Source organism: Glarea lozoyensis (genome assembly GCF_000409485.1).
Source record: "Glarea lozoyensis ATCC 20868 chromosome Unknown GLAREA1, whole genome shotgun sequence".
NCBI lineage: Eukaryota > Fungi > Ascomycota > Leotiomycetes > Helotiales > Helotiaceae > Glarea > Glarea lozoyensis.
This window is the reverse complement of record NW_007360983.1, coordinates 37,474-50,820: the sequence shown is the minus strand read 5'-3', so window position 1 is coordinate 50,820 and position 13,347 is coordinate 37,474. Positions and strand designations below refer to the sequence as shown.

At 45.0% G+C, this 13,347-nt stretch overlaps 7 protein-coding genes across 7 annotated transcripts; 4 read left to right on the top strand and 3 right to left on the bottom strand.

Annotated features, from left to right (window-relative positions):
* Window positions 1-231: 231 nt before the first annotated feature.
* GLAREA_08662 (S-adenosyl-L-methionine-dependent methyltransferase) lies at window positions 232-1,545 on the top strand (the record flags this gene model as incomplete). The annotated part of the gene is made up of 6 exons (XM_008077623.1): window positions 232-287; window positions 340-353; window positions 418-437; window positions 499-608; window positions 661-992; window positions 1,043-1,545. 6 exons carry the CDS (start codon window positions 232-234, stop codon window positions 1,543-1,545), a joined length of 1,035 nt encoding a protein of 344 aa, XP_008075814.1.
* Window positions 1,546-2,192: 647 nt separating this feature from the next.
* GLAREA_08661 (C2H2 and C2HC zinc finger) lies at window positions 2,193-3,383 on the top strand (the record flags this gene model as incomplete). Its single annotated transcript, XM_008077622.1, has 1 exon — window positions 2,193-3,383. One exon carries the CDS (start codon window positions 2,193-2,195, stop codon window positions 3,381-3,383), a length of 1,191 nt encoding a protein of 396 aa, XP_008075813.1.
* Window positions 3,384-4,309: 926 nt separating this feature from the next.
* Window positions 4,310-5,116, bottom strand: GLAREA_08660 (WSC protein; the record flags this gene model as incomplete). The annotated part of the gene is made up of 1 exon (XM_008077621.1): window positions 4,310-5,116. One exon carries the CDS (start codon window positions 5,114-5,116, stop codon window positions 4,310-4,312), a length of 807 nt encoding a protein of 268 aa, XP_008075812.1.
* Window positions 5,117-6,795: 1,679 nt separating this feature from the next.
* GLAREA_08659 (uncharacterized protein) lies at window positions 6,796-7,803 on the top strand (the record flags this gene model as incomplete). The annotated part of the gene is made up of 1 exon (XM_008077620.1): window positions 6,796-7,803. The coding sequence occupies one exon, from the start codon at window positions 6,796-6,798 to the stop codon at window positions 7,801-7,803; it is 1,008 nt and encodes a 335-aa protein (XP_008075811.1).
* Window positions 7,804-8,288: 485 nt separating this feature from the next.
* GLAREA_08658 (uncharacterized protein) lies at window positions 8,289-10,293 on the top strand (the record flags this gene model as incomplete). Its single annotated transcript, XM_008077619.1, has 2 exons — window positions 8,289-8,652; window positions 8,711-10,293. 2 exons carry the CDS (start codon window positions 8,289-8,291, stop codon window positions 10,291-10,293), a joined length of 1,947 nt encoding a protein of 648 aa, XP_008075810.1.
* A 383-nt stretch (window positions 10,294-10,676) lies between these two features.
* GLAREA_08657 (uncharacterized protein) lies at window positions 10,677-11,561 on the bottom strand (the record flags this gene model as incomplete). The annotated part of the gene is made up of 1 exon (XM_008077618.1): window positions 10,677-11,561. One exon carries the CDS (start codon window positions 11,559-11,561, stop codon window positions 10,677-10,679), a length of 885 nt encoding a protein of 294 aa, XP_008075809.1.
* An 805-nt stretch (window positions 11,562-12,366) lies between these two features.
* On the bottom strand, window positions 12,367-13,331 carry GLAREA_08656 (uncharacterized protein; the record flags this gene model as incomplete). The annotated part of the gene is made up of 3 exons (XM_008077617.1): window positions 12,367-12,606; window positions 12,662-12,904; window positions 12,951-13,331. The coding sequence occupies 3 exons, from the start codon at window positions 13,329-13,331 to the stop codon at window positions 12,367-12,369; spliced, it is 864 nt and encodes a 287-aa protein (XP_008075808.1).
* Between the last annotated feature and the right edge of the window lie 16 nt (window positions 13,332-13,347).

Below are 13,347 nucleotides of genomic sequence, written 5' to 3'. Positions count from 1 at the left end.
GTCCGCACTTGCTACACCGCTAACACGAGTCAAGCGAGATTCTTACGTAAGTGCGGCAGAATCTCGAAAAAAAACTGCCCAATCCTCACCGTCCATCAAAATAGTTGCAGCCGCATACTGCATCTTCCTTCTCTGCATACCTGCCTTTTTCTTCACGACTTTCTTTGTTGCCATCTACACGCAACTGATAAGATCTCGCTATTGAGGTCTTCGAAACCTTCTATCGCCATCATGGTCGACGAACAGATGGCCGGTATGGCCCCATCTGAAGCCCACTACTTCAACAGGTATGTCTCGAATCCTGCTCAAAACCAAATGGAATATGCTAATAATGAATAGTTACAATCATCATGGTATGTGTTTTGATCCGATCGCCTGGGGCTTTTTTTGTGATCGTCTGCTAATATTGTATTGAAGGTATCCACGAAGAAATGTTGGTGCGTACTTCGAGAGACCCCTCCCTCCTCTACGCCTTGCTGTTTTGCTGATTCACAATAGAAAGATAGAGTCCGAACCGAAACATACAGAGACGCCATTCTTCACAACGCTCATCTTTTCAAAGATAAGGTCGTCCTCGATGTAGGCTGCGGAACTGGAATTCTATCCATGTAGGTATCATTGATTTTACACGATATACACATTCCTGATAACTGGAGATAGGTTCGCTGTGCAGGCCGGAGCCAAGAAGGTCATCGGTGTTGACATGTCCACAATCATAGACAAAGCCAGAGAAATCGTTGCGCTCAACGGCATGTCGGACAAGATCACATTAATACGCGGAAAGATGGAAGAAGTGGAACTAGAATATCCCCAGGTCGACATCATCATTTCGGAATGGATGGGATACTTTCTCTTGTACGAGTCTATGCTTGATACCGTCCTCTATGCGCGAGATCGATATCTTGCCAAGAACGGCTTGATATTCCCTGACAAGGCTACGATCTTCATGGCTGGTATTGAAGATGGGGCTTATAAACATGATAAGATCGACTGTTAGATTTTCCACTCCCACTTGTAGACAGCTGCTAACAATCAATTCCAGTCTGGGACGACGTCTATGGTTTCAACTTCGCCCCTCTTAAGGAGATCGCCCTCGCCGAACCACTAGTTGACAAAGTCACTTTCGATGTATTGAAAACAGATTCCACCCCAGTACTCACACTCGATCTTTACACATGCACGACGGCAGATCTTGCATTTACCGTTCCTTTCACTCTCACAGCTCGCCAAAAGGACCGTGTCCATGCCCTCATTTCATGGTTTGACATTGAATTCACAGCTTGTCATACTCCAATTTCATTCACAACTGGCCCACATGCAGAGGGTACACACTGGAAGCAAACTGTGTTCTACCTACGTGAGGACTATGTTTTGGTCTGGCCTGGCGACAAAATCCACGGGATGTTGGAGAACAAGCCGAACGAGCAGAATAAGCGCGATTTGGACATCAAGATTTCATACAAGTTAGAGCCTAATCAAACCAAGGCGGAGCCAAAACGCCCGGCTCAGATATCTCAAGGAGAGCTGACTTTCAAAATGTGCTGATGTGGGACACGGGGAAAATGGATGGGTTTTTCGCGGCTGAGAGCGCAGACCCTGGTTGTTAGATTTATGGATGGATCATGACCTGCTATGAAGGATGGTTGGCGAAATGGATATCTCAGATGGTGGGATGTCTAACGGCGTTTTGACAGTGCGTGTGAAGCATAGCGACTAACCTGCTTTTGTGAAGTGCATAGAACATATGTGGAGCTGATACATGATATTCGAAATGTCATACTGTTGCACAGGATTTTAAAGAAATTCACATCGTCCAACCAAACCATTTTTCTTTTCAATTTGTACTGACATGAATTTTCAGTCTCAGGAGCCTATGGGATGGAGATTGGTTGCTCTACAAGATTCACTGGGGTCTGTTTGGCTATTTGTTTATTTTGTTCAGGTAACTATTCTTTGTTGTTCTGCTCACCAGCCTACTCGCCAGTACCCTCACCAGTCATCTATGCTCTACAATTCGACTATATGAATAGCTGTTTTAAGAAAACAATGAAGTCAAAAACAAATAACTTGAATATGCAATTCATTATTCAACAACAAACGAACCTTAGTTATCTTCTTACAAGTTTATAAGATAAGACTTTCGGCCTTAACTTGGAAGCTCATTGACATTAAGTTTCTAATTCACCCACAACATGTCGGAACGGCATCCATCCATCATAGTCCCAATATCCGCAGAGATGGGCGAACCACCAAACATCATGCACAACCGCATCCCCCAAGTTCTTCGGAACCACGCGTCCCCTCAAGAACTCACCATCCTAAGCCAAGGTTACTGGACGTCAGACGGCGAATACTATGGCCTCTCCCATCCCACCCCAATCGACCTAACCACTCTTCCCAGACACGAAGTTTCACAGAACGCATGTCCCTACTGCCGGCTCCTCTTCTCCAGCCATCAAGCCTTCAGAACACATATCGAGTACATACACATGAAAATCCGGCCGTCCAGCTGCGAAGCCTGCTACTTCTGGTCTTTCTCCGCCGCTTACCTCCGCGTCCACTGCGCGCGCGCGCATGATGCGACGACGTTCAAGTGCGAGTTCTGCGGGTATATCAGCGCGGTGCCGTATCAGCTACGCAGACACAAAAAGAGTCATCATCGCGCCGAGCTGGATTGCGTGGAGTGCGGTGAGTTTTTCATGACGAAAGCCGCGCTTGAAGAACATGCGGCGAAGACGCACGTTGATCCGCGGAGGAATTTCAAATGTGTGGTTTGCGAACTGAATATGTCGACGTTGGAGGGGCTGAGGGCTCATTGTTGGAGCAACGAGCATAAGGATATGGTTATTGTGAAAGAACGGAAAAAACGCAGAGAGGCGAGTGCAAATGCTCATTTCTGCGAAGTCTGTAGCCAAAGTTTTGCTTCGCAAAATGAACTCTCGCTTCACACGTCTTCCGTTCATGCGCCTGAGCTGTCTTTTGGGTGCAAGACGTGCTGTCGATCGTATACTTCGTCGTCGGGGCTTGCGAGACATATGAAGACGCAGTTTCATGACAATGTTGTGCTGAATTTGGCGGTGAGAGCGAGGAAGAAGGAGAAAGCTGGGATTGAGGGGTGGGAGGAGGAGATTCCGGAGAGTGTGATGGCGTTTGTGGAGGAGTATTATGATATTCAGGATATTCGTTGCGACGTCTGTCCTATGATATTTGCGACGCAGTGGGCCTTGTTTTGTCATCAGATGGATCATAATCATTACGGAGATTTTGAAGAGCTCCTGAAGACAATGCCTGGAGTGGATGGTTCTTCTGAGGAATTGGGTTTTGGTCTCGCGGATTCCAAGCCAGATACGACAGATCCCTTATCTCAAATTTTATTTGGGTGACATCGCATTCAATATCCTTCAACATTCTGATCTTGGTCCCTGGGCAGAAGCTTGTTGACATCTCGACCCAGGGACCGATGGGAAGAGATTAGCGTTACTCTCAAGCTTTTTGATCCGCGGAATCAATAACCCAGAACTTCAAAATGAAAATAACAATCTATCAACCTGATCTTACCCAAATCCCGCATAACATTATCCAAAAGCCTAGTGAACTCAAAGCCAAAAGCACACCAAAGTGTGTTCATTCATTAGAAGATCCAAATGACAGTCCGAGTCTAAAATGCAGACGAGGTATACAAAGATGTATCGCCGGGGGGATCACCCAGTGCATTTTGCATAGAACTATATGGCCCTCACTACACCATGCGTTAAACATTGCAAAATGTCTAGGGATCATGATGTGCTTTCCGATTCGAATGTCTTCGCTTACGAAATCAGCCAACGAATTTTGTGAACCCCTTTGCGTATCCAAGTAGGACCATATAACCTTCAAACCGAGGATCGAGAAGTCACATCACTAAAGTTTTTAAAGAAAAACGTGGACTTGTAGGAGGTAGCTTCCGGAGTCAGGAGTATATTAGGAGTTTATTGATTCTTCTGTCAATCTAAAAGGTTCTCTCGGAAATTATGTTATGTTTGACAAAGTGAAGTACGTCGGCGAATGGCAATTTCATTGAGTCTTGCTCGACGCATCTGAATAGCGCCGATACTTCACAAGTGTGGGACAGGTCTCGGCACGGTTGGTATTAATATTTCATGCTCGAGTCAAATCATAGTATTATCACCATGAACAAGTTACCAAGATGTATGTAACTATTTCCTGTGCCAGTACACGACGGACAAGAATATATTTACCACAAGAACATTGCCAGATATATTCTACACCCGTAAGTAGTTATACATTGTACGCATGGCTTGACATTCACTTACAGTGTTGCTATTGATATTCCACCATAAGCTCCACTGCGTCCTGGCAGCCCCAGGAGCCGTGTAGCAGCTGATTGGATGGCAGGAGATACGCTTGGAACTGCACTCGTAGTCGTTGCAGCCTCCGCGGTTGTTTTGGGTACAGTAACGCTGCTAGTCTTCGTCGTGGAAGGCTTGGTGGCACTCATAATTGTGCTGCTCGATGACCAAATTGTCAGGTGGAACACGTTGATATGATCTGAACCTCCACACATCTCGCTCGCATTACCTTTGCAAGGCATATTACAAAGACTAATTGGACTATCTTCGGCGGATAGTGCGTTAAGCTCATCTGCACCCCAGCATTCTTGACCGTTCTCCAGCCCACAATATGACCAGTAGCCGTTACTGCATAGAGCCTGGCATAATTTCTGGGTAAGTTGTTGATCACCAGCTTCGGTACCCAATCTTTTGCTCAAGACACGAGAATTGCTGTTGTCGACGTAACAACCAAGATTTTTCCAGGGAGAGTAGAGTGCGCCAGGCTCGTTGTAGGCATCAATGCAGTAGGACGTATGATTTCCAAAGTTGCCACAGGTGGAAGTGATACTGGGGTTCCAGCGGACGAAAGCAACGAGAGCTACCTCCCAGTATGTAAGAAAATCGGCACATGGGATGTCACTACCCACGTCTGCCCAAAAAGTACAGTATGGTGTAGTTTTCGGATCGTGAGGTAAGTTGGGCTCGACATCACCGATGCTGGAGGTTGCGAGCATCAGCCCAAGTAAGAGAGTGCTCAGAGCGGTGGTGGGTATCGAAAGAATCATGTTCTACGCGAGGATGTGGTGTATGAGGAGGTAGATGGCTCGAGAAAAGAGAGAAGTGATCTCGGAAACTTTGTACTTCAATGACGGATATGATCGAATTTCACCAAGTGGTAGGAAGTGCCACGAGAAATCCGTCACAGTTTACAGGGTAAAGCGGTTTGTAACGGGAATAGATATTTCATTACTCAATTCCTTTTCTGGCAAGCCTGAATGTAGGGGAACACATTGTATACTGCATACCAATTCTTAATTTCTTAGACCTAATTTCTTATCTGTATCCAGTCATGAACAATGGTGTCCGTTGGTTTTGAAGCGCCAAGTTGTTGGATGGTAGGCAGTGCGGAAATACGCTAGATCATAAATTGAAGTTCTAGCCAGTCAAATTACAGAAAATTACAATCAAAAAGCTGAATCCTGCGCAGTCATGATTTAAGCGATAAGAGGGGGCTGGGAGGCAGTTGCGTGGCGCCTGGGAACGCTTGATGAGGTAAGAACTCCGAGAGCCTGGGATCATATTTTTTCAAATCAAATACTTTCCACTCTAAGGATGTTTACACCGAGTGCATAGCTACGAAAGTAAATTTCTTTACCAAACGTGTTAGGCATCATCTCTATACCGATTCTCGCCAGTTAAGGACAGGTATATTACAGTCTGGGCATTCTGGTTTGCCCGAAGTAAACGTCGATACCACGTTAATGATTGTAAAGTAAAACTTGATTCGTACGTTGTGTTCACCAGCAGGCGGGCCTGTCATTAATATGTGATAGTCTGAAATTTACTATCTAGGTAAATGATTATAATGTGATCGTCGTGTCCAAACAATTGAAATAGACATCGACAGTTTAAACATATCCCCGCCACTGACTTCTTCAACTTTAGTCCTTGTCTTTTCTTAATTTATTCTTCAGAGTATTTGTAAAACTCGCCAAAAAATCTTGGTTAATTAAAGTTCTCTGGTCGGCTTTTGATCTATCTCAAGCCATCATGAACCGCTAATAATATATGTTTGAATATGCAAAAACTTACGCAATAAAGCTCACAGCACCTTTACATGAAGTCTGAGAGGAAAAAATACGATCAGAAAGGCTCAAATGTCGTAAAATAATAAATGGCCGACAGAAGAAATATCCGTATGTTTGAACGATGTCCATGAGAATTTCCCAATGGCGTTGGGATTTATTGGTTGCCACGATTGAATTAAGAGTAGGCGCTGACTTCACTCTAGCCGAGAGACCAAACAAAGTGTGTTTGGTTCGATCTTGAGAAACCCGGATCAATACTATTATTTATTCGAGGGAAAACAATTTCCAAAATTTATTGGTTGGTTGAAATTCTATTGTGTTGGAAAGTTCTTTGCTGTGGGGCTCCTCAACTCGGTATTGCACTGCCTCGAGCTCCATTAGGTATGGGTGAGCTATGCACATCGCTGCCTTGTTCACCGAGTGCAAGATGCATGAGAGAGATTTCAAATTTGTTACACAATAGAAGAAAGCCTTCCAACAAATCTGCCTTACGATACGAAATAAATGACCTTGTATAAATATTGTCTCATCGATCAGTCAGTGGTAAAAAGTACAACAGCTTCTCAACACCACAATTGGAATTATTGCGAGACTAATATACCTTCCTAGAAGTATATATACCAAACAACAATTCCTCTTCACCTCTTCGATTCAATATGGTGATCACTATCGAAAGCAACGCAGATATGCCAATGTGCTTAGGTACGGAAGCGAAGCAGTTGGAAAAAGCCAGAGAACTTGCAGAAGCTCATTACAACTTGGGTGTCGAAAAATCAGAGGGAGTTGAAGTCCAAGGTTTTTACAGTAGGACTTTCATTGTGACCTTGCAGGACAAAATGGAGGTTGTCATCCAGTTCCGACCTGAACCTTTAGATCTTGCTCCATTCAAGTTGGCCAGGAAGACGCTGGGAGATGTTGTCCCGGAAATTGAATTATTGAGCGACAAGGATCTTGAAAAGGAAAAGATTTGGACTTTTTGTATGACCAAAATGCCTGGCAGGGTGTGGTTGAACGCTATTGGAGGTCCAACGATGGCAGATGCTAATGTTTCAATCAACAAATCTTTGGGTCGAATCTTCTCACAGGGCTATATTGAAGGAGAGAGTACGGAAATGGTTGAAAGGGACATTCGCCCTCATCTTGAAATGCTTGTAGCTTCCGAAAACAGCGCAGTGCGGCCCTTCAGAGATGTCTCGAAGGAATTTCTTCGCAAGCTGGATACGCTGAAAGTATTACCACTATTCGTATCCCACTTCTCACTCAGCCAACTCAACATTCTTGTCGACGAAAATCACCAAGTCTCGGGAATCGTTGACTGGGAGTTGTCACAACCATTGCCGTTCGGGATGGGGTTTGCGCGCATCCATACACTTGCAGGAGAGTACCGCGATGGCGAATTTGAGATGCCTGAGAAGTTCGAGGATGCTGAGAGAGGGTTTTGGGACGAAGTTTTCAAAGGACTCACACCCGATGTTCGCGATATTCTAGGCGCAAATCTGGAAGCGATACAAATGGCTGTGTGGCTTGGAACGTTGCTGGATACATTTCATGTGGATGCTGGCCAGATTGGAAACTGCAACCCGGTAACGCTCAGAGCTCTGCCCAAATTTCTTTCATATCGATTACCTTCTTTGAGAGGGTTGGATCCACCTTATTCGAACTGAAACTATTAGAAAATTCTGGAGAAAGTGCCTGGCATTGCGAGAACCAAGCCTTCAGCTGCCCTATACACCACTAGTTGTTCTCCATAGCAACTCATTGTAAATTGTTAGCTTTTACTTTGGTGGAATAGAACAATTAATTAAAATTCGCTTGGAAGCTCCATTCCTCCCTCTTCTCATGTTGTCTGATCTATTCCAATCCTAGTAATGAGTGTGCTCATCCTGACTTGAATAAACAATGAAATAGTTGTTTGATACGACGACCACTGATGGTTCATGATGATTTTTCAGCAGGACGTTAGTTGATGGTGCCTGGCAGCCAGGCTGAACCAGCCGGGACTTTGCCCTAAAACTACCCCTGTAAATATGAGCAAGAATTCTGTAGGCATCCGAAAACCTTGACGCAGGCAGATACTGAACCAACATGATTTACAATATCTCCACGTGTTTCTTCATAACCATCCGCAATCTCCAGAATTATCATCGCCATGGAGGCAGAACTTGAAAACATTTGCAGCTATTGTAGTCAACTAATCCATCCTGCGCAACAGCTTACACCAGACCGGGAGCACTACCCCATCCTGGAACAGCTCCGAGATTCTAGTTTCACATGCGTGCTATGTGCGTTTATCTGGGACTTCTGTCAAGCTGAAGGGGTAGCCATGGCTTTTGTAAATGATGATGAAAGCTCTCCCAACTCTCTACGTATCGAACTGACATCGACACAAATCGATGGCTCTCAGGAGCCGATATCCGGACTCTCTTGGGATTTGGTCAGCATGCTCATCAGCCAGGACATGGCAACCAGATCATGGTCACGATGCTTTACCATTGCCAGTTGTAGCATGAATTGTGAGTCAGTTTCTAGCCATTCAAAAGTCTTTAGGTGAGAACTAACTTAATCTTACAGCCCTCGCAGCTGACTTACCCATTTGGAAAAGGTCAAAAACATCGGTTCCTGAGAAGATGTCTATCGTCAAGAACTGGCTGGAAACGTGCGAAAGATGTCATGAGACTTGTAAACCCCGATCGCAGCAACTCCCTAAACGCTTGATTAACGTTGAACCGGCCGTTCCAAGACTGGTCATGTGCCAGGAGCTATCAAAACCGAGTCCAAAATATGCGACACTAAGTTACTGTTGGGGACAATCCAAATTCGGAGCAACAAAGGAAAGCATCAACTCCTTACATCAAGGAATTCCGATGGATTCTATTCCCTCAACTTTACAGGACGCAATACTGACCACCAGGATGCTCGGACTTAGGTACTTATGGATTGACTCGTTGTGTATTGTGCAGGATGACGAACTAGAGTGGAACATCGAAGCATCTAACATGAAGAACACATATGCTGGAAGCTCGCTGACTATCGCGGCAACAGACGCCATTGACTCTTCTGAAGGCTTTCTTAATGTGCACCTGCATGACGAAAAGGCACTCACCACCTCGGAAACGGTTCATCAGCCTCCTTTCAAGGAACCCTTCTTTCGCACCCTATCAAGCGATGGAGAGCAGAGAACAGTTCGAGTTTTACCGCATGACTTTCGGACATCGATCCAGGACTCCGCTCTCAACCAAAGAGGATGGGTACTTCAAGAAATGCTCCTTTCTCCACGTATAGCCCATTTTGCACAAACGGAGTTATCTTGGCACTGTAAGAATAGTTACAGAACAGAGACTGGTCTTGTATTAGAACCTGAACAGGTATTGCACACGCAAAGACGTGCAGATGATCATCATATGGTCTGGTGGAATTGGATGACTAGTTATTCGCGAAGGAAGTTCACTGTCGCAAGCGATAGATTACCAGCACTATTAGGTATACTCGATGAGTATCAATCCATGACAGGGGACCAGCCGATTCTCGGTTTGTGGTGCGGTTCATTTCACCAAGATCTGATGTGGATGCGAATGAAAGCCGATAGCGTCACGGACGAAAGCCCCTTTCTTGGCCTTCCTTCCTGGACATGGTTGTCCTGTCGAAATATGGTGAGGTTCGACTTCTGGAACTGGGAGAAAAATACTCCTAAGCTCAGAGCAGATGTTCGTGATCATGTTGCTCTTGTTGACTGGGAAGTTGTGTGGTCAGCTGCGCCTTTCAGTTCTGCAATTGCCTCCACTCGTCTTGCCATTCGTGGGCCGGCACGAGAAATGACACTCAGAATAAAACCAAAAAGCCCGATTCGATCACCTCTTATTTTGGAAGTCTTTGGTGAGCAGAACTGCCCTGAAAACAGCGTCGGACGTTCATTTTACGATGCACAATTCGACATTGACGCCAAGAGTTATGCATCTTTCGCAGACTATACATGTGTCTTATTGCGGTCCATGGCATTGCTGAGCAGTATGAAGATTAGTGAAACATTTCTGATATTGCAGAAAACCGAAGGAGATTCGGATGTTCAGCTTTACAGAAGAGTTGGGATTGGTTGTTACCATGGATCGTACAGGACCTTTGGATCTGCTGGTCAGAAGACTCTTAATCTCGCATAAGGACATGAGGACAAACGACTCTACATGATTCTAGTGCGTTTTCTGGCGCATGAAAATCGATGTTCAGCTATACGGACTCGTAGCGTTGGGATAAAGATCTAAGTGGGAATTGTTTGTGGAATAACTTTCTATTCGAACGTTGCGGCAGAGATCGTGGAGGATAGCCCAAAACTATTAACAAGCGTGGCATCTAAATGATGCAACCTTGTCACTGTCTTAATCCCATGGTGTCCAAATGACACGCCCGTAGCAACACGACCAACACAGCCAAGATGTCTTTTTCCTAGCGTAACGAAAGTAACAGGCATACGAGCAATGAGAGGAAAAGAATGTTTGTCAATTTTGACACTTCAGGTTTTGGCCTTCGCAATTTGTGAATTGTTTTATGCCGCTACGGCGACACCAGGGTTGGGAGAGATAAGTCGCTGGGCATGAGTAATAATCTCACATATAGCACTCTCCTTTTCGATTAGTTGTCCATTTATGAAAATTTTGCCGTTCCCCTTCGTTATGACTTCGTGGTGGTAGCCACTCCTAGTTACCGTGCAACGAACAGTCCCTGCGGCAACTGGGTGTGTACTATCCTGCCCGGCCACATAAGTCCCCGCGATGCAGAAAAGTTCTTCATCCTGACGGTTTTTCGTGACAAGAATTTGATTATCGATCTCGTCATTGCGAACTTCTGGACTTATAAAGCTCCAATCCGTGGGCCGACTGTTTCCACCATCTTGATTCCCTGAGAGGTCCGGGATTAGGATTGTTGAGGTCAAATCTGATATTTCAAACTCGAGCAGATTGGCCGCGGGCTCCACTCGCTTCAGTGTGAGCGCAAATAAGTCTTGGACTCCCAAAGCCATCATGAGTGTAGAGATATCCCCGAAAAATGTACCACAAGCAGACACGTCTACGACAGGATCGGTCGTATATTCATAAGCCGCTAGTTGTCCTCCATCACTGACTCGAAAAAACAAGCCCTTGAGATTTTGGCACTCTGATGGAATTCTTGGACTGCACATCTGGAAGTCAGGATGTTTGGTCCCTTTGACAGTTTCATAGACCATGACTCGTCCTTCTGCGACATTGAAATGCTTGTGGATCAAATGGATAGAAAAGACGTTTACGAGTCCATGGGAATTGATCAGATGAAGTAACTTGTCCCTCGCATGCATTTGTCGGTTTGAAAGTTCCTTGACATTGTCGATATGAGGTAAAGAGTTGTATGCATCCGCCGTCAAAGGGCTGTGATTGAGTCCAGCTGAAGAAGACATGTTTAGGACCTTTTCTTCCACGAGAAGCAGACTGCGGGATCGATTAAGAAAAGATTAGACTGGATGCCATCAGTATTATATTAAGCAAGACGGTACACGAAGCTGCTTGGGGAAGTTTGGGCGACTCACTAGCGTGGTGTAGACACTTCGAGTTTTCTCTGATAAGCCCCAGTTCCAACACTCGTTTTACGTTTTCGTTGTTGCTACTTCTATCCGGGCGGCTGCAAGCTGCAGGAAATGTTGGCTAACATCGCTTCTAACGAATCATGATAAAACAATGTTAATAAGTCCCCACATCGCTTAACAGACAGACAATCTTCCACCTATCCAACATCAACTGTAAATCTTTCCAGAATTGAATGGCAATGTTTCACAAAAACCATCTGAAGTCTTAGCACAATATGCTTAATCTGACACTAGCTATACCGCGAACCTGAAATTAGTCAGCATGACAAACGAACTTTTTTTCCCTTCTTATTGAAACATCAAAACTCCTGACAATATTCCGTAGTTCTGACATTAATGAGGTCAAGAACTTGAACAATAAATGAGTCGCTTTTTCTATTTTACTTTTTTATTGTGCTTTTCACTTCAATCAATCGTAGCGAAACAAAAGTTTGTGGGAACTTGCCGTACAGCTCAAGTAGACATACTACCGAAAACACGATTGCGGCGATCCATAGAGACGAATGATGACTGCACCTAGGACCCCCAGGATACGAGTTCAAAATCGATGTTGGAATGAGGCATGTGAGTAGAAAAACTATCAGGATTTAAGTCAAGCTCTGAGAGAACTTCCGAATTTCTATATTCTTGCGCGAATGGGCATGAGCTCAAAAGTCGTCCAGAACTCTCGTGTATCGTAACATCTACCAAGTTGTTCCATAGAGCGCGGGAGGGCTTTGACATTCTGCTCGACCATCACTTCGCCGACCCACTTGATCTGCGTGTGTTCGCGATTACTGGTTGGATCCTCTTCTTGCAACTCTCCAGCAAACCCAAGAATCAAAGCCCACCAGTCGTAAACAATAAGATCGGTAAGCATCTGAAAATATTAGCGTGAGAACTTGGGAAATAGCTCCCGGGAGTTTCTGTCATACCCATCGCTGTCCAGCGGCTTTCCCAAACCTTTCATGAACTGCAATAATCGATCTTGCGACATCAAGACCATGAACCATATGAAGTGACTGTTTGCTAGCAAGCTTTTCTTTGGTGTCGGCAACTCGGTCTAGCCAATGTTTCGGTTGTCTTGCACCACCCCAGAGACCAGATAGGTTCAGTACACAACCTCCCAGTGAGATCAATTCATCTTCCGCAATTGCCCGTGCATTTGAAGTATCGTACTTTAAGAGTTCAGCAAAAATTCACTTGTTCAAAGGGAACAATTACCTTTGAGTGTCTCGTGACCCAAGTATCCTGACCAGGAATAGTGAAAATTCCTGTGCTACCAAGTTGAATGAATTGAAATTTCGATTCTTCTCCACCGTGCGCCTGTGAATATGACTTCACAAGATGTGAACTCTCACCCTTGCCTTTCAATGGGAAAGTAATCAGGACTGTCTTCGCAGCTGGAAGGTCTCGATACTGTTTCTTGGCTTCATCGCATTCATCGTGCTCAAACTTGAACTTGAAAGTACCATCTCGACCGGTCGTTGAGGTGGCACCAAACGAGATGTTTTGTTTCTTGAGAAGAGGAATGAGAAAAGTCGAGGTCCAACCAGCGCCGAGGATGAGAATTTCCACATCCGCTGGCTTGGTGGTCGTGATCATGGTCTTTTGCAAATTA